The following is a 20,868-nucleotide window of genomic DNA, read 5'->3' as shown; positions in this document are numbered from 1 at the left end:
GACAAAATAAAAAGTGGATATTTTGTTCACATGCTTTTGGCCATAGCCCCCAGTGGCCAGACACTTACACCACATCTAACTAATGGGTCCTTGGCCTCCGGGTTATATGACCAGGAGGAGCACTGCTCCCTTTCCAGTGCTTCTGTGGTCCAATGACGTCCATGTAAATTGCTGTCTCCTTGACCAGTGGTTTGTATGCATGTTTTGGTGACAAAACCCCTGGTGCTGAGAGGAATCTCTGTGACCAGCCAGTCTGAGATGTCCAAGGCTATTGGCTGTTTGTATTTGTATTTTTACAGTACAGTTTCCCCCATAAGGATTTAAGGCAACTGGTATTATTAAGGTAAGGCCGTTGGATAGAAAGTCAGGAGAGAGAAAGAAGCTAATCATCTGCAAGCAAAACAGTCAAGACTGAGCTCTGCATTTTAGGCTCATGGGCAAGTGCAAGATTAACCCATCACTGGCCCCTCCAACCTTTCACCCCATTCCTGGGGTGAAAGGTTAGCCAAACAGCTGAGGGAAACATTTGCATCCTCTTTGAAGAATACAGGGTTTCTCAGCCTCAGCATTACAGATATCTGGTTTCAGATGTTTTTTTTTTTTCAATTCTGGTAAAATATGCATTAACATAAATTTTACCATTTCAGCCATTTTTAAGGTACAACTCAGTGGCATTATGTACATTCACATTGTTGTGCCATCATCACCACCATCATCATCTCCAGGACTTTTTTTATCACCCCAAACAAACTTTGTGCCTATTAAAGAACAGTTCTCCATTCCCCTCTCTCCACAGGTGCTGCATCCTTGTAGTTGAGTGTGTAGGTACTCAGCCATGCCACCTACAGGCTGGATGACCAGGGCAGGTTGCTTACCTCTCTGGGTCTCAGTTTCCTCATCTGTAAAATAAAACCTACAATTAGGACAATAGTGTGTTCCTCATAAAAGTCACAAATGACTGCCTGTGTAAAGTTCTTCGAGTTGTGCCAGGCACAATAAAAAACTGCATTAGATAGTGTTAATATTATTACTGGAAAGACTTGAATAGGGTACTGCTCATAATAGGTAACATCCCTGGAGATGGATGGGTCAGGGTTTCAGAAGCAGATTGCAGGTGGACACATGAGGAGTTGATGTGGCCACTCTGTGGGTAGGTGTGCAGGCTTGCCTCAGGCCCACCAATTTAGGGCTACCACATACCTTTTGGGTCCTTCAGGACCTTCCTGGAGGCAACCATCTGGCTGCTGGTGGGACATATCATCCAAGTGTCTCCTATGTACCATCAGGTCACTGAGGTGTCTCCTTTTATCTTTCTCTCCATAGGTGGTGGGCTCCCAGGCACGGATCCTGTACTCAGACCAAAAAGGCCGTGTGGCCATTTCTGTGGCCTTTAACCAAGCCATTGCCCATGGAAAGATCAAGGTGACATTTCCCATGCTGTTGGTGGGGGCCTCCCTTTGGCTCCTTCTTGTCAGCACCAGCACAATTCCAAGGTTCTATCACCTGTGTATGTGTCAACTGATGGTCAATAGCTGGGGCCAGGGAGAGATGAGGGTCTGCTGTCAACCCAGGCTCTGCCACTGGTCCCTCTGTGACTTTGGGCAAGTCAAGTGCCTTCTCTGAGCCTCAGTTTCCCTCCTGTTAAAAGAGAATCATATTTTTAAAAAATATTTTACTTATTTTTTTTTTAGAGAAGGGAGGGAGGGAGAAAGAGAGGGAGAGAAATGTATGGTTGTCTCTTGCACGCCTCCCACCAGGAACCTGGCCCACAACCCAGGCATGTGCTCTAGACCAGGAATTGAACCAGCGACTCTCTGCTTCACAGTCTGGCAGTCGATGCACTGAGTAACACCAGCCAGGGCAAAAAAAGGCAATATTAACCTCAAAGCATCGATGTGAGGATTAAATGAGTTAGTTTCCACTTGAGTATTTTATTTTATTTTATTTTTACATTTTTATTTTTATTTAATTCTTCTTCAAGTACAGTTTTCTGTCTTATATTCCCAGCTCTGCCCCCCAGTGCTCCCCACCACTCTCCCATTTCCACCCCCCACCTTATTTATTGTCCAAGGGTCCTTTATACTTATTCATGTGAGTCCCTTCCCTTTTCCCCTATGATTCTTTCCCCTCTCTCCTCTGGACCCTGTCAGCCTGTTCCATATTTGAGTGTCATTGGTCATATTTAGCTTGCTTGTTTGTTTTGTTGTTTAGATTCCTGTTAATGGTGATATCATATGGTATTTGTCTTTCACCACCTGGCTTATTTTGCTCAACATAATGCTCTCCAGTACCATCCATGATGTTTCAAAGGGTAGGAGTTCCTTCTTCCTTTCTGCAGCATAGAATTCCATTGTGTAAATGTACCATAGCTTTTTGATCCAGTCATTTACCGATGGGCATCTAGGTTGCTTCCAACTCTTGGCTATCGTGAATTGTGCTGCTGTGAACATCGGGGTGCATAGGTTCTTTTGGATTGGTGTTTCAGGGTTCTAAGGATATACTCCCCAGAGTGGAACTGCTGGGTCAAAAGGCACGTTCATTTTTAGTTTTCTTAGAAAGTTCCATACCGTTTTCCATAGTGGTTGTACCAGTCTGCAATCCCACCAACAGTGAACTAGGGTCCCCTTCACCCCACAACCTCTCCAGCACTTGTTGTTTGTTTCTCTGTTTATGATAGCCATTCTGACTGGTGTAAAGTGGTATCCCATTGTGGTTTTAATTTGCATCTCTCTGATAGCTAGTGATATTGAGCATCTTTTCATGTGTCTCTGGATCCTCTGTATGTCCTCCTTGGAGAAATGTCTGTTCAACTCCTTTGCCCATTTTTTAATTGGGTTGCTCATCTTCTTTGAGTGGAGTCGAGTGAGTTCTTTGTATATTTTGGAGATTAAACCTTTGTCTGAGGCATCATTGGCAAATATGTTTTCCTAAGCTGTTGCTTCTCTTTTTATCTTGATACTGTTTCCCTTAGCCATGCAGAAGCTTTTAATTTTTGATGAGATCCCATTTGTTTATTCTTTCCCTTTATGTCCCTTGCTCTAGGGGACATATCAGTAAAAATATTGCTGCGTGGAATATCTGAGATTTTCCTGCCAATGTTCTCCTCTAGGGCTTTCATGGTTTCACAGCTTATATTTAAGTCTTTTACCACCTTGAATTTATTTTGGTGTTTGGTGTAAGTTGGTGCTCGTTTCATTTTTTTGCTTGTTGCTGTCCAGTTCTCCCAACACCATTTGTTGAAGAGGCTATCTTTACTCCATTTTATATTACTGCCCCCTTTGTCAAATATTAATTGACTGTAGAGATTTGGGTTTATTTCTAGGCTCTCTGTTCTATTCCATTGGTCTATGTGCCTGTTTTTATGCCAGCACCAGGCTGTTTTCATTACAGTGGCCTTGTAATACAGTTTGATATCAGGTATTGTGATCCCTCCTACTTTGTTCTTCTTTCTCAAAATTGCAGCAGCTATTCGGGGTCTTTTCTGGTTCCATATAAATTTTTGAAGTGTTTGTTCTATGTCTGTGAAATATGCCATTGGTACTTTAATAGGTATTGCATTGAATCTGTAAATTGCTTTGGGTAGTATGGACATTTTGATGATGTTAATTCTTCCAATCCATGAACACGGTATATGTTTCCATTTGTTTGTGTCTTCCTTGATTTCTTTCTTCAGTGTTGTGTAGTTTTCTGCATACAGGTCTTTTACCTCCTTGGTTAGGTTTATTCCCAGATATTTTATTTTTGTTTTTGCTATATCGAATGGGATTTTTTTTCTTGATTTCTTCTTCTGCTGTTTCATTGTTGATATACAAAAATGCCTTTGATTTCTGGATATTGACTTTGTATCCTGCTGTTTGCCAAATTCATTTATTAGTTCAAGCAGCATTTTGTTAGAGGCTATAGGATTTTCCATGTACACTATCATGTCATCTGCAAACAATGACAGTTTTGTTTCCTCCTTTCCGATTTGGATGCCTTTTATTTCCTTTTCTTGTCTGATCGCTGTGGCTAGAACTTCTAATACTATATTGAATAGAAGTGGTGAAAGTGGGCAACCTTGTCTTCTTCCTGATCTTAGTGGAAAAGCTTTTAGTTTTTGCCCATTGAGTATGATGTTGGTTGTAGGTCTTTAATATATGGCCTTTATTATATTGAGGAATGCTCCCTCTATTCCCATTTTTCTGAGTACCTTTATCATAAATGGGTGTTGTACCTTATCAAAGCTTTTTCCACATCTATTGATATGATCATGTGGTTTTTGTCTTTGCTTTTGTTTATGTGATGTATTACATTTACTGATTTACAAATATTGAACCATCCTTGCATCCCTGGGATGAATCCCACTTGGTTGTGGTGTATGATCTTTTTGATGTATTGTTGGATGCGATTTGCCAATATTTTGTTGAGGATTTTAGCATCTATGTTCATCAGTGATATTGGCCTGTAGTTTTCTTTCTTTGTTGTGTCTCTATCTGGCTTTGGAATTAGGGTGATGCTTGCTTCATAAAAAGAGTTGGGGAGTTTTCCCTCCTTTTGGATTTTTTGGAATAGTCTGTGAAGAATAGGGGTTAGTTCTTCCTTAAAAGCTTTGTAGAATTCTCCTGTAAAACCATCTGGTCCAGGGCTTTTGTGTGATGGGAGTTTTTTGATTACTGCTTCAACTTCATTTGCTATTATTGGTCTATTCAGGCTTTCTGCTTCTTCTTCACTGAGCTTTGGGAGATTATATTTTTCTAGAAATTTGTCCATTTCACCTAGGTTTTCAAATTTTGGAATACAGTTCTGCATAGTAATTTCTTACAATCCCTTCTATTTCTGTGGTATCAGTTGTAATCTCTCCTCTTTCATTTCTCATTGTGTTTATTTGGGTCCTCTCTCTTCTTTTCTTAATGAGCCTACTTAAAGGCTTGTCTATTTTGTTTATCTTTTCAAAAAACCAGCTCCTGGATTCACTGATCCTTAGAATTTTGCTTTTAGTCTCTATGTCATTTAGTTCTGCTCTGATCTTGGTTATTTCCTTCCTTGTACTTGCTCTGGGCTGTCTTTGTTGTTGTTCCTTGAGTTCTTGCAGGTGTCGGGTTAGGTTGTTTGTTTGAAATGTTTCTGTCTTCTTTAGGTAAGCCTGTATTGCTATGAACTTCCCTCTCAGGACTGCCTTCACTGTGTCCCATAAGTTTTGGGTTGTTGTGAGTTCGTTTTCATTTGTTTCCAGAAGCTTTTTGATTTCTTCCCTAATTTCAATCTTGATCCATTCATTGTTTAATAGCATACCATTCAGTGTCTATGCTTTTGGGTGTTTTGGTTTTTTTCCTGTCCACCTGAGTATTTTATATATCTTTGTTGAATTATCTTTTTAAAATCATAATAAACTTATTTACCTCTGAATCAGTCCTGCGAACTTTGAAGGACCTGGAGCCCTGGACACACTTGTTCAGAGGGGCCTCTCACTCTGTTTTGTAGGCTCACGTGCAGAGTTCTTTTGACAGCCCTTTATTTAAAAGCACCAGAAATATTAATGATCAGAAATGAAAAGGAAATCGAAATAGATGCAAGTGAAGTTTGTCCCTGTGGATGGTTCTGAGTAGCGCTAGTAGCAAGGCCAGCAGCCCCGACCTTTCTCAGGGAGCACCATCAGAGGGTACCACTCTTTGACACTTCTCAAAAGCCCATGTTCTCATGGGGAAGGCTGGCATAGCTTGGCCAAATGTGTCCCTCTGGGCACACTCACACCCAGACTGGGGTCAGAAATCAGCACTGAGAACTGGGTGTTTTAATCCTCCTGCACTTTCTCCCTCCCTCCCTCCTTTTTTTATTCATCAATTGATTGAACATTTCCTCTGTGCCTGGCTTGTTCTAAGCACTGAGGGCAATGTAGGAAAGAACAAGATAGTCAGGGTCTCTGCCTTAACCTATTTACTATTAAAGAGAAACTAACAATATATTTTAACTAAGTGTATAAATTCAGGGAGAGTTTTAGATAGTGATGAGTACTGTTGAAGAAAATGAGTTGAGGTGACAAGGTAGGGATAAAGGGATAGGGTGAGCAGTGACTTTAGATGGTGGAGCCAGTACAGGCCTTTCTGAGTTGCTGGCATAGAACTGCGGCCTGACTATCCAGAAGGTGCCAGAATACCTGGGGAAGGTGATTCCAGGGCAGGTGGAGAGGTGGAAGCAGACTTGGTCTGTTCAAGAAAAGAAGAAAAGGTCTTCTTGATTCAGAGCAGTGGGGCGCTACCCTTCTGGCAGGCTACCTCCTCCCACATGGGGAGTCCATGAACTTCTGTTCCCACTGAGGAGGACTGGAAAAACTGGCACCCAGTAGTGTCACAGACTTAGGGGCCAGGCTGCCTGAGGGAAGAATCCAGACTCTAGTATGCCATGTGTGTCTTTAAATTCCAGCCTACCCATTTACCAGCTCTGTGACATTGGGCAAGTTACTTAGCCTCTCTGGGCCTCAATCTTCCTTTCTATAAAATGGGCATGATAACAGTCATGCCTACCTGGATAGGGTAGTTGAGATGAGTCAGTGAATTAACACATGCATAGTATATGTGGGTTTCTGGGAACATAAAATAGAAAGGGTCAAAATAAGCAGAATCTATTAGTAGCTGCAGGAAGACATTAAAAACATCTATGTTTTCTCTTGTTAAAGGTCTGTTTTTTCAGTGGGGTGTATCTGATGAGCTTCTGGTGGGGCCTGATCCAAGCTGACATCTCATATCCTTGCACACTGCAGGAACCAGTAGTCCTGAGCCGAGACCACCATGATGTGAGTGGCACAGACAGCCCCTTTAGGGAGACCTCCAACATTTATGATGGATCTGCCTTCTGTGCAGGTGAGAAAAGGAAAAAATCTTTAAAAAAATTTTAATGTTGGATTTGGATTTTGTTTAAAAATCAGTTGATTCATTTAGCTAGTCATGATGTTACAAAAAATGTGCAAGCATTTGAGAGGTATAACAAAGAGTGACCAACCCAGGACAGAGAGAGGGGGTTCTGAGACATGGACCTCTGGTTTTAAAATTGGACCAGTGTTAGGCAAACTAGGACAGTTGGATACCCTAGATGTGGGTGTACTTCTGGCTCCATCAATTGCTGGATGATCTTTTGCAAGGTACTTAAAGTCTCTGAACCTGAATGTCCTCATCTGTAAAATGGAAATAACAATAGTACCTATTTTAAAGGTTTGTTGTGAAGAATAAAATGAATGTATACACATATGGCATTACATCAAGGTCCCATGGCCAGTGGTCAATGAAAGTTAGCTTCTGCTGCTTTCATCACGGATACTGCTTGTACAACTGCTATAATTATCATCAACACACAGGCAGATGAGTTATATTCCTGGGGTAACTTTCTTATTCCTGGCTCCTTCCATTATGCACAGGTTCCCAAGGGAGGTAGGCAGACACTCAGGAACACCATCCTTTTTTCAAGGAATTGGTCCATTTCATCAAATTTATCAAATTTATTGTACAGAGTTGTATTCCTTATTGGCTTTGTACGGTTTGTGAGGTCAGTTGTGATGTCCTCCCTGTCACTCCTCAATTGGTCATTTGTGTCTTCTCTTTTATTGATCAGTTGGCTAGAAGCTTATCAATTTTATTGATTTTTCTCAAAGAACTTTCAGTTTATTTGATTTTCCTTTAATTGCTTCTCTGCTTTCAAATGTATTGATTTATGCTCTAATCTTTAGTATGTATGCCCTTCTTTCTGCTTGATTTGAGTTTAACTTGCTCTACTTTCTGCAAGGTAGAAGCTGGGGTTACTGATTTGATCTCTTTCTTTTCTAATATAAGTATTTAATGCCATAAATTCATCTCTAAACATTGCTGTAGCTACATCCTATAAATTTTTATATGATATATTTTCATTTTCACCCAGTTCAAAATATTTTAAAATTTGCTTTGGAATTTCTTCTTTGATACATGAGTTGTTTAGAAGTATGTCATTTAATTTTCAAGTTTGGGGGGATTTTTCTGTTACTAACTTCTGATTTAATTTCATTATGGTCTAACAACTTACTATGTATTATGTCTGTTCTTTTAAATTTGTTAAGGATTTTATGGTCCAAATGTTGTCTCTCTTGGAGCACTTGACAACATGTATCCTGCTGCTATGTGGTGGATTGTTCTTAAAATGACAGTTAGGTCAGGTTGATTGGTAATGCTGTTCAGGTCACTTATCTTCACTGACTTTCTGCCTATTCTATAAATTACTGAGGGAGGAGTGGTGAAGTTTTCAAATCTATTGTGGATTCATCTATTTCTTCTTTCAGTTCTTTATTATTTTGCTTCATATTTTAAAGCTATGTTGTGGGGTGTACATTCATTTAGGATTATTATATCTTTTTGGAGAATTGACCTCTTTATCATTATGTAATATCCCCTTTTATTTTTTTATAATATTCCTGGTTCTGAAATTCTCTGATGTTAATACAGTTTATGTTTGTATCCTAGGGTCACTATAATAAATCACCACAACCTTAATGGATAAAATAATCCAAAAGTACTCTTCCACACTTCTGACTTCAAAAGTCTAAAGTCAATTTTAATAGGCCAAAGTCAAGGTTTTAGCCAGACCATGATGTTGTGGGATACTATAGAGGGGAATCTGTTTCTTGGCCTTTTCCAGCTTCTAGAACTACATTTCTTGGATTTCTTGGCTCATGGCACTTGGCATCCCAGCAGCAAGAAAAAAGCATTGTTAGGATTCTCCTTGATCTTCTCTGTGAGCACCCAGTGGAATTTTTAGAGTAAGAGCCTGCCAGAGAGTACAAACCCCCTTATATTCATCCATGTCCCATGAGCCTCATAGTTACAGGACTCATGCTTATCCTTCAGCACTTTGTTAAACAGTCATAAGGTGACCAGTTTGGGCTCTGTTTCTCTGTGCAAATGCTTATCTCTCCCCATATTTCAAATTTGTTAGTTGCTCTGGTACCACAGTTATATGATCGGGTCAGATAAATAGTTAATTTGCAATTTGACCCTGTCCTGTCCATTCTTTTGTTTGTTTGAAGGGTGGAGATGATATTCTTTGTCTTTCTACATTTCTAAGCTAAAAACACTACCACCTGTCTTTTAATTCTATTTTATTTCTACCTCTGGGTTGCTTTGTCTGGCATTCAGTGTCAGAGAGCATAACTATAGGGAGGGATAATTGTAGGTGAGTGGGCATTCTTCAACTTCTTTGTTTTTTGCTTAGCTTTGTAAGTATAAATTATTGCTGTTTCTAGAGTCATCTGTCTGTAGTTCCCTATCTGTCCTTCAGGCCTGAATGGCTCTGTCTCATCCAGTGGGACATCCACTGGTTGGAGCATGGCCTTGCCCTGGCCCACATCATTCAGGGAATGACAGGTTGTGGCTTTTGTTTCCACAGACATGGCCGTGCAGAACTTCGTGGGTGATGCCTTTCGAGGAGCCACCTGGGTCGCTCTTCACAATGGTGGGGGCGTGGGCTGGTAAGAAAGTTTTGGAAAACAGGGTGGTGAGGGTGCAGGTTCCTGTGGAAGGCACAGGAATTCCCTTGAGGGTCCTGGGCCCTGCCTCCCCCAAGCTTCCTTTTCTGAGGACTTTGCTATGAAGTTTTCCTCCTATAAGGTGGACGTTGGAGTGACAGAACACTGAGGGGGATGGGTGGCAAAGTGTCTTGAACAAACCATTCTTCCTTTGGGGGTCTTACCTTTCACATAGAACACAAAGGCTGTAAGAACCATGACTGCCCCTTTTATGTCAGTTTTCACTTTGCATTCACAGATATTTCCTCAGAAATCCTCACAGTACTGTCTTTTTATTTCACCCACGATTCCCAGGGCAGATAGACAAGGAGGCAGGAGACCTGGGTTCTTGGCTCCCCTGGGTTGCTAGCTGAGGGCTCTTCCCTGGCCAGTTCTGTTTCTAGTCTACACCATTAGGAAATCTGTAGTTTCTGGGAGGGCCTTATTTTGGCTGAAGATATCCACTATAATTGTACTTCCAACATGAGCAGGTTTTCTCACACCACACAGCAATTTTCTCCAACACCTGTAATTCAACTCAATTCTGACACTAACTACCTGAAGATAGCCTCAGATCCCACAGGTTGTGGACTCAGTCCTACAAGACTGTTCTTACCCCACTTCAAATTGCAAGCCCAGGTTGTTGCCTGCTTCTGACTGATCCTCTACAGATTGGAATGTCCCAAGACATCCTCCTTGAGTTCTATTAATTTGCTAGAATGGCTCACAGAACTCAGGAGACCTGTTTACTAACCATATTACTGATTTATCGCAAAAGAGATTTAAGGATACAAATCAACAGTCTGATGAAAAGATACATTGGACTGAGGTCCCAACAAAGGAGTTTCTATCTTTATGAAATTTGGGGCCCACACAGTGGCACAGGGAAGCATTCTGTTTCTCCAACCTGGAAGCTGTCTGAACCCCAATATTTTTGGAGGCATCATTATATAGGTGTGATTGATTAGATCAATGGCCATTGGTGATCAATTCAACCCCCAGCCCATTCCCCGCTCCCTGGAAGTTTGTGGGTGGGACTGAAAGTTCCTACCTTCTGCCCTGGCTGCTGTAGCTCAGTGGATTGAGCACAGGCCTGAGAATCAAAGGACTGCAGTTCGATTCCCAATCAGGGCACATGCCTGGGTTGCAGGCCAGTTCCCAGCAGGGATGCATGAGAGGCAACCATGAGTTGGTATTTCTCTCCTTCTCTCCTTCCCTTACCCTCTAAAAGTAAAATAAATAAAATGTTAAAAAAAAGAAAGTTCCCACCTTCTATTCTCACTTGATTTTTCTGGCAACCAACCCCCATTGTTATGTGGGTTCTACAAGTAACCTCATTAATGTAACAAAAGACATCTTTATCGTTCTCCACCCTTAGGAATTCCAAGGGTTTTAGTTCTGTGCCAAAAATGGGATGAAGACCAAATATGTATTTCTTATTATAAAGTACAATTTCACAGACTTCCACCAAGATGGAGACGTAGGTGGAAACACTGTGCCTTCTCCCACAACCAAGTTTGAATACAACAAAGGTTTAGTAAACAAAGATGCAGCCAAGGAACAGAAAATTGAACTATTCGGAAGTCCGACAACAACGAACTGTTCAACCGGACTGGTAAGAGGGGCAGAGCCAGCAGTAGAGCAGGGACGGGCAGGAAAGATCCCCCTACCCCAGGTGCCCAGGCATCCGGGGTAGCATCAGGCGGACCCAGTGAGGGCCCAGGGTGGCGGGCTGGCCGCGGTCACTTTTGCGCGCAGATAAACCAGCAGAGGAGTGAGCAGTGAGAGGGACTGAGAAGGCCCCAGTGGTGGACCCAGCAAGGACACAAGGCAGCAGGCTGACCAGGGTCACACATTTGCTCACAGTGGGATGGACCATGTGGCCAGGTGGTGGGAGGCAGCAGAGGGGACCACCATTGCTTTCCTTTTACCCCGCCCCCACATACAGCATCACAACCCAGCAACTGAGTTGCCCCGCCCTGGCGAACACCTAGGGCTCCGCTCCTCATACGTAACAGGCACGAACAGTCCAAAATATGGCTCAAGAAGAACTCAAAGCCCCAGAGCTGATAACTCTAAGCGAAAAAGAAATAGCCAACCTCTCAGATGCACAGTTCAAAATACTCGTGATCAGGATGCTCACAGAACTGGTTGATTATAGTCACAAATTAGAGNGAGGGACTGAGAAGGCCCCAGTGGTGGACCCAGCAAGGACGCAAGGCAGCAGGCTGACCAGGGTCACACATTTGCTCACAGTGGGATGGACCATGTGGCCAGGCGGTGGGAGGCAGCAGAGGGGACCGCCATTGCTTTCCTTTTACCCCGCCCCCACATACAGCATCACAACCCAGCAACTGAGTTGCCCCGCCCTGGTGAACACCTAGGGCTCTGCTCCTCATACGTAACAGGCACGAACAGTCCAAAATATGGCTCAAGAAGAACTCAAAGCCCCAGAGCTGATAACTCTAAGCGAAAAAGAAATAGCCAACCTCTCAGATGCACAGTTCAAAATACTCGTGATCAGGATGCTCACAGAACTGGTTGATTATAGTCACAAATTAGAGGAACATACGAAGGCTAAACTAATTGAAAGGAAGGGGAATGCACAGAAAACCAATAGTGATGGAAAGGAAACTGGGACTCAAATCAAGGGGGTGGACCAGAAGGAAGGAAGAAATGACCAAACAGAAAAAAGTGAAGTTACAAGAATTCAAAAAAATGAGGAGAGGCTTAGGAAACTCCAGGACATCTTTAAACATTCCAACATCCAAATTATAGGGGTACCAGAAGGGGAAAAGAAACACCACGAGTGGAAAACTTATTTGAACAAATAATAAAGGAGAACTTCCCCAGTCTGGCAAAGGGAATAGACTTCCAGGAAATCCAGGAAGCTCAGAGAGTCCCAAAGAAGTTGGATCCAAGGAGGAACACACCAAGGCACATCATAATTACATTAGCCGAGATTAAAATGAAGAAGAGAATTCTAGAAGCAGCAAGAGATAAGGGGACAGTCACCTACAAAGGAGTACCCATCAGACTGTCAGCGGATTTCTCAAAAGAGACCTTCCAGGCAAGAAGGGGCTGGAAAGAAGTATTCCAAGTCATGAAATTCAAAGACCTACAGCCAAGATTGCTCTATCCAGCAAAGCTTTCATTTAGAATGGAAGGGCAGATAAAGCACTTCTCAGATAAGATCAAATTCAAGGAGTTTATCATCATCAAGCCCTTATTATATGAAATGTTAAAGGGAGTTATATAAGAAAAGAAGATAATAAAAATATGAACAGTGAAAGCACAGCAAATTCACAGTTATTAACAACCACACCTAAAACAAAAGTTGTCCAAGAGGACAGCTAGATCAGGAGTGGAACCATAGAGATGAAGAAGACATGGAGGGTTAGCAACAGGGGAGTGGGAGGAGGAGAAGTGGGGAGAAGGTACAGAAAATAAGTAGCATAGATGGTAGGTAAAGAATAGATAGTGGGAGGGCAAGAATAGTGGGGGAAATATAGAATCTAAAGAACTTGAGACACGTGGTCATAAACTAAAGGGGGGGATGGTGGGGGAGGGGGTGTGCAGGGTGGAGGGGAATGAGGGGTTGAATAGAACAACCGTAATGGTATAATCAATAAAATATATTTAAAAAAGAAGGGAGAAATTATAAGGGGCTGAAGCAGTGGCTGATGGGCATGTTTTATCAGCACCTGGGCAATCTGTGCTTATTTAGTGTACAGTGGACCCTCAGACAACACAGGAGTTAGGCAGATTGACCGCCAGGCAGTTAAAAATTCACACATAACTTTCAACTTCCTGAAAACTTAATGACTAATATCCGAGTTGAGTGGAAGCCTTAAGATAACATAAATGGTTACAGACGTGAATTTTGCATGTTGTGAGTATTGTATATTGTATTCTTACAACAAAGGAAGCTAGAAAAAAGAAAATGGTCTAAGAAATCATGAGGAAGATAAAATACATTTACAGTACCATATGTATTTATTGAAAAAAAATCCACATGTAAGTGGACCCACACAGTTCAAATCTGTGTTGCTCAGAGGTCAACTGTACATGGAAAAATATATGAAGTTTATTCACCCTCTATGTTTCTAAAATTGTTACTTAATAAAATAGTAAAAAGAGCAAAAAAAAGTACAATTTCACATCTGCTGTTAAGAATAAAAATAACTTATACTTCTTGCACGTGGACACTGTGGCAAGCATTTTCTAGACTATTTGATTTTAGAAGAAAAACACATTATACAGATGAGAAAACTGAGGCACCAATAAGTTAAGATGCTGTAGGAACTGCATTTGCACAGGGTCTGCCTCTATGGAGTCACGTGGGGAAGTTCCCAGGACAAGCTCTTCCTGGCTATCTGGAGCAGCAGGGGGGAATGGCAGCTTCAGAAAGGAAGACAGCTCCCTGGGCCTGGCTATCTCAGAACTGACCTCTGAGACTGTTTTGGCCAGCCAGATCAAGACTGGCCTTACCCTCCAGAGCCAAGTGTTTCAGCACTTGAGCTTCTCAGGGCATTATGATGGGCCAGCTTGGATAGAATTTCGAGCTGCAGCTCAATCAGGTGGCTCTAATGAATGGAAAATGTAACCGGAATGCATGCCCTTTCTGACACAAAGGATGGAGAACACCAGGGCACAAGAAGAGTGCCTAGTTATTGGGTTCCTGGCCTTTTGGCACTGGACTTACTGAGAAGGTTCTGAAGGTGAAGAGAAACGTTGAACAGGGAGTAACTTGCCCAAGGCCACAGAACTAATGGTAGAGCTGGGATCTGGACCCAGATCTGTTGCCTCCCAGGATCCACTCATCATTGCCAATGGGACAACAGAGGGCAAGAAAGGACAGAGCATATCAGCTGAGAGTCGACAATATGAGGGCCTAAGAGCAGTGGACAACTGGACCAGAATTCCGGCAGAACATTGCTTACCCTTACCCCTTGTACTCTGGACTCTCAGGACAGGGAGTATAAATTCCCAAGTTTCTCCCACCTACAAGGCTGTCCCAAGGCTCTGTGGACAGAAATGCAGGCTGGTAAGATATGGGCATCAACACCTTGTATCCTGGCTGCTTTTGAGGGCTCTTTTGGGAACACCTCAGATTCATGTTGGAATTCATTAGGCTTACACATTCATAATTTATTAAAGATTTTATTTATTTATCTTTAGAGGGGAAGGGAAGGAGAGAGGGAGAGAAATATCATTGTATGGTTGCCTCTTTTCGTCCCCTCCTGGGAACTGGCTTGCAATCCAGGTATGTGCCCTGACTGGAAATCAAACTGCGATCCTTTGTTTCACAGGTCTGCGCTCAACGCACTGAGCTACACCAGCCAGGGCACACGTTCATAATTTAATCTGTCAGATACTCCTGCAAATCTTTCTGTGAAAATCAGCCAGAAAATCTGTCCCACCACCATTCCTATTCTAGGAGGAAATCACTTCTAACTCCAGCTTTATTTTTCTTCTTTGTTGTATGGAAATTCATGTTTCTAAATTATAAGCTTGTTTTGCTATTGCTTGATTTGCTTTTAGTTTTGTGAATTGTTTATTTGCTCCTCGTTTTTATATTTTATTTTTCCAGATGATCAATATCATCTTTGTGTCATTTTCTGCTCCCTTTCTTGCCTCTGTCTCCTCAAATTCTCTGTTTCTCGGTGTCTGTCTATTTTCTATTTAGCTACCCTTGCTGTCCGTCTGCTCTTTTAGGTAGGACTGGTTGGTTTTCCTGCGCTTGTAGGGAGGGTGCAGTCAGTTCTTGGAGCTGGGTGGGAAGGACAAGCCTCACTGTTGGGTGTTGAGACTTCTCCTCAGCCCTTGTGCTGTATGTTCATTCTGCTGTCCCAAGGCACTCTGAGCAGTCAGGGCATTGAGGGCTCCCGCCATCTGTGCACATAAACCTTCTTCACCTTTCCCACCCCCAGTGCAGCAGGAAGCGGCTTTGTTTGTACAGTTTTGTTGTGAAATTAAGAGCATGAACTCTGAAGCTGATTTGTCTACACAACTTAAACTGTTAAGCTTTGTTTCTCATCCACAAAATGGTCATAATAATAGCAACTGCTTTGCAGGTTAGTGGTGAAGATTAAATTAGTCAATAATAGCTAAGGTTTATGTAGTGCATAATATGTTCAAGGTCTTCTAAGATTGTGTGCTAGCTCATTTAATCACCACAATAGACCCATCTAAAAATAAATACTACCCAGCAGAGATAAGTATCTTTGCTCAGGTGTCATAGCAAGTTGGGGTCACAGGAGGCCTGGCACAAATGCATGTGTCAATCTACCACAGATCTCTCTGTAAATGAGCCAGAAGAAGACCCGGCACATGGTGTACCTCCCATAAATGTAAATCTCTGTCATGTGCATGCTATTTGTAATCTCAGGTTCAAAAAAGTGGGAGTTTCAAACTTTGATAGCTGCTACCAAATTTCCTGTTTGGCCCTGGCTGGTGTGGCTCAGTGGATTGAGTGCCTGCCTTTGAACCAAAGAGTCACTGGTTCAATTTCTAGTCAGGGCACATGCCTCGGTTGTGGGCCAGTTCCCCAGTAAAGGGTATGTAGGAAGCAACCACACATTGATATTTCTCTCCCTCTCTTTCTCTTTCCCTTCCCCTCTCTCTGAAAATAAATAAGTAAAATCTTTCTTTAAAAAATTCCCATTTGCATAACCTCATCAACACTAAATGTGATCACTCACTGGATATTAACATGGGAATTACCAGCCTGGAAGGGAAGAAGTGAAAAATTCTTGTTTTGTTTGAATTGGCTGCTCTGAGGTGTTTTTTTTAAATACTCACCCAAGAATACGTTTTGATTTTTTTTAGAGAGAGAGAAAGAGAGGAGGAGAGAGAGAGAGAAAGACAGACAGACAGACAGACATCAATGTGAGAAACATCGATCTGTTGCCTCCTGTATGTGCCCTCTCCCAGAGATCAGCCCCAAACCTTTTGGCATACATGACAGTGCTCCAAACAATTGAGCCATCTAGCTAGTGCTGCTCTGAGGTTTTTGTTTTTGAATTGTGTGGTTTTTCTTATCAATTTCCAGTCATTCTTAATCTATTTTGGATATAAGATTGATATATTGGGCTCCTGTCACTTGTCTTTGAACTTTATTTAAAACATCTGTGCTGACTGGGTTCTCCAGGAGACAGATTCTGAGAGGGGGTTGGGAGGGTGCAAAAGGGTTATTGCGGAGGACCACCTGGGATAGGAAGAGTTGGGAAAGGTGGATATGAGATAGGATGATTGGGCAGGGGAGCCCTCCATTCCCACACAGACCTGATAGTCTTGATGCTGGCAGGGAGTTCTAGAGCCCAGATAGCCACTGTAGGAGCCACTTTGGGAAGAAGTGGGCAGGCCCCATTTCATGGTATCGCTCAGTCTCTGCCCCAAGTAGGACCCTAAGGAGTTATTGTTCAGGGTTGTGAGTGAACTACCTTCCCCCACAGCTGGGCTTTCTGGAAGGGATACCTGGGCTGGCTGTTTCCTCACAGGGGAGTTTTACATCTTTATCCAGTGGATTTTCTATTCTGGCCATCCATATTTTTAAATGTCACTTTAAAAATCCTCCCCCAACTCCTGACTTTATAAAAATTCTCCTAAACTTTCTTTATTCATCTTGCAAATTAAAAATATTTCCTTCCTTAGTAACACCTGGATTTTGTTTTCCTTTGTGTCTGATGTATGGTTCAACTTTTATGTTTTTCTCAAAGGGTTGGTTATCCAAACACTGTCTGTGAGTAACCCCAAATGCTGCAATGGTAGCAAGTCTTTAGCACCCCATTTTCCTGGGCTTAGTATGGTCAGGGCTCCTCTGTAGGTCAGGTTTTCAGAAGATGCCTGAAGCTGAGCAGCTTTGGTCTCTGACCATCTCAGCTTCCAGATCCCCAAATGAAAGCTGTAGTTCTAAACTCAAAAAGACCACTATGATTGAGAGTTCTCATTTGGTGAGTTTTACTGCCTTCTGCTTTCTTCTCTGATAACCATCATTGGCCTCCGACAGGTGAACAGTCATGACCTTAAATCTAATCAGAGCATCCCACCCTAGATGCTGGTGGAAGACATGCTGGGAACCTCCTCAAAGGCAGAGGATTGGCCAGGTGCAGGCTGGCATCAACACCAGGCTTGAGGGTCAGGCAGGGGCAGCTTTAGTGTCCAGAGTGGGAGCACTGGTGGCTCCTGGGACAGAGGGCTCCTCATCTTCTTAGTGGGAACTGATTGAAATTATAATATAGGGTCCAGGTTGGGCAGATAATGTAAGACCTGACAGTCTAGACTTGACTAGGATCTGGGACTAGAGAAACTAGATGTACCTTCTGAGTGTGGGAAGGAAAAAGAGCAAATTCACTGGCACTGGGTACCAAAAAGCAGCTGTCTGTTATGGTCCCATGTGTCCATGTTTGGCAGTAGAGCCCTAGAAGTTATTGGCAAGATCCAGTTTTTTTTCCTGAGTGTGTACCTGAAGGGAACATATGGAGTATAGCGATGTGAGATGAGGAACTTTGGCTGTGTTCACCAGCCATTGGTAATGACATCAAAGGTATGAATGGGAGTCCAGGGATGCCAGAAAGAACAGGGACCTCACAACTGAAGGAGAAAGCAGCAGGGCAAATATGTGGACAGTGGAATAGTATTAACATACTCAAGTGAGATTCAAGTGACATCTATTAAGAAACAAATGAACACAAGAAAATATCATGCCTATGAGAGAAGGTGGTCAAAACAAAACTCAGAGAAATGCATTAATTAGAAAACAGGAAATGCTGAAAATAAGGAACTCAACTTTCAAGTCAAGTAATCAGGACCCCAAAATATACCTAAAGCAAATAGAAATAAAAAAATAAGGAAGGAGCATAAAGAGAAAATCAGGAAGAATGACAATTGAATTGAGTGATACAAGAGGAAGCATACATACCCCGAAGGAAGCAGAGGAAAAGGAGGTCATGTCACATTTAGGAGGCCAGACTTCAAGCAAGATGTGACACATGATTGGGTCCTGAAGGTAGGCTCAGGGCCATGCGGTAAATCACAGAGGCATGAATATGTGGCACAGAACTGTGAAGCTCCTGCACCTGAGGACACAGACTCCAACCCCATGGGGCCAAATACAAAACACCCTCAAATAACACTTCCAGAACATTAAAAAACTCACATGCATTTCTTCCTGTTTTGTGAGGGTCAGGACCCAGAAGTGACCTGGAAACTCTTACCTCTTGCAGGGGTGAGGTGATGAATGGTGGGTTTGGTCTTGTGCTAGATGGGACCCAGGAGGCTGAGAAGAAAGCCAAAATGATGCTCAGCTGGGATGTCTCCAATGGAGTAAGTCACCCTAAATCTCTCCCCTGCCTTCCTTCTCTTTCTTTTGGTGATTCTGCCCTTTCCAAATGGAGACCTGAGACAGACTTCTACCCCTTTTACTCCAGAATTTGTCAGGAGCACATTCTGCCATTCCTGCTTATTCATGGCTCTCCTAATCAGCTGCCCGCATCTTTCTGGGCCCATTACCAGAGGCTACTTTGGATCTCCCAGCCTCTGGTGTTACCCTCCATTCCAGTCTCTATCCACACAGGGGGGCCCTGGCATCTGAACCTGCCCTTCCAGTGAGAGCAATCCCACTGCTGGTAGGAGAGGCCTCCTTATAAAGCCTTGTATTTCCACCATCTCTGAGGTGGGTCAGAGAGTGTAGAACTTATACAACCCAGGTTGGGCTCTCAGAGTGTGTGTGTGTGTGTGTGTGTGGTGGGGGGTACATCCTCTCCAGGACCACGTCACAGGGAAGTGGGAATAAATGGAAAGTCAGGTGGTAATGGGGAAGGGTATGTGCAGCTGTGAGTGAAACAAAGAAGTGAGCACAAGAGCCCAGACAGTTTGACATTGGATGGCTTAAAGAGTAAATGTAACAATGGAAGTGAAGGGGCTCTTGGAGGTCTGACTCCCTGAGAGCGCCCAGCAGAGAAGAGTCTTCATTCTGAAGGTAGTGAAGCAGTGAGAAAATGGATTGGAGGAGGCATGGGAGGAGTATGGGAGAAGGGAGTTGGCAAGAACAGCAGCAGGGAGGAGGGGGAGGTGCCATGATGGTCATCCAAGGAACCTTGGTAATGGAGATGGAGAGAAGGAAGTGAATGGAGAGAGATTTTAAGGCAGATCTGAGGTGGATGTCCATTCTATGAGGCCAGAGAGGAAGGGCACTGAGGATGATTTCTGTCTGCCTGGCCTGTGCCCCAGCATGGTGTGGGAGGCTGGGCAGAAGGATGGCCAATTTCTGATCAGCGAGGCAGGTAAATGGTAATTGGGCCAAGAGAGGAGGAGGCCTGAGCATTAAATGGGGCTTGGATAGACTGACCCCACCAATAGCAGAGGGTCTCCTAGCGGGTATGAGCCCAGCCCCAGTGTGTCTAGAATGCCTTGTTGGTAACCTGATGATGTTGGCACCAGGTGCTGCACAGCTCTCTTTGCACCCCACTGACAGGTGGCCCGCCGCTGTTGGTCCGGGAACCAGAAGGCCTATGAGACTATCTGTGAGACGATGAAGGAGAACAAGGGCTTGGTAGTGACACTCCCATATGAGGTGGCAGACGAGCATGTGCTTCAGCAGGCCTTGTGCCCCACCAACTGATACTGGGACCTGCTCCCTTTTTTGTAAACATACAGGGTCATGCAGGAAATCAGGGAGACACTGTCCCAGAAGTAGCCCCCCCTTGATGGCACCACACTTGCTGACCCCTCACATTAGGATACCTCTCACAACCTTGTTATGCAAAGAAGAGCAGCTTCAACCACATATATTATTCTCCTTACTTTCTGGCCTTAGCTTAGCCCTCAGCTGGACCCATGACAAACTTAATAATGGCTCATCCTAAACAAAGAGTTAGAAAAGAGATTCGGGGGCCAGTCTACCTGAATTCTGAGTCCTTAATCACTCAGTATTATTTGTCTCCTCCCCAGTGGTCATCTTACAAAACCCCAGTTTTGTCTGCGCAGCAATATACTCAGTAAAAGTAGTTGATTTCTCAGCTATTAACAGTGCAATTAACAGTGACCACAGACCAAGTTCCAGCCCATGAGATAAGGTGGAAATCTGCTGGGTGGGACTTTTGGGAAAGCAGTTGTTTTTCTAATAAAAATGTACAGATGTGACTGGATTGCTTTGTGCCTTTGCCCCTTCTTCCTGCTAGAACCACAGGCCTGATGCTGGAAGTACAGCAACCATGCTGTGACCATAAGGCCCAAAGAGGCATAGGAGGGGTACACATGAAAGGTACAAGTACCTGGGCTCTTGGCAGTACATGGAGCTGCCATTCCATCATCATCCTGCTTGTCTCCAGATTCCTTGGTCCTCATGTGTTAAAGCCATCCCAGCA

The 20,868-nt window shown here is 43.2% G+C and overlaps 1 protein-coding gene across 1 annotated transcript in view; it reads left to right on the top strand.

The window, feature by feature from the left end:
- UROC1 (urocanate hydratase 1) overlaps positions 1-20,123 on the top strand; it is a 51,388-nt gene extending 31,265 nt beyond the window's left edge. Inside the window, exons 16-20 of the mRNA XM_037034051.1 lie at positions 1,324-1,422; positions 6,737-6,836; positions 9,382-9,463; positions 18,727-18,826; positions 19,977-20,123. Coding sequence (XP_036889946.1) covers positions 1,324-1,422; positions 6,737-6,836; positions 9,382-9,463; positions 18,727-18,826; positions 19,977-20,123 — 528 coding nt within the window. The remainder of the gene's footprint in view (positions 1-1,323; positions 1,423-6,736; positions 6,837-9,381; positions 9,464-18,726; positions 18,827-19,976) is intronic.
- Positions 20,124-20,868: the final 745 nt, after the last annotated feature.

This window comes from Sturnira hondurensis, unplaced genomic scaffold (genome assembly GCF_014824575.4).
Source record: "Sturnira hondurensis isolate 20B ecotype Veracruz unplaced genomic scaffold, ASM1482457v3 Scaffold0021971, whole genome shotgun sequence".
NCBI lineage: Eukaryota > Metazoa > Chordata > Mammalia > Chiroptera > Phyllostomidae > Sturnira > Sturnira hondurensis.
Note: the sequence above shows the minus strand (reverse complement) of the source record. Positions and strands in the feature narration are given on the sequence as shown.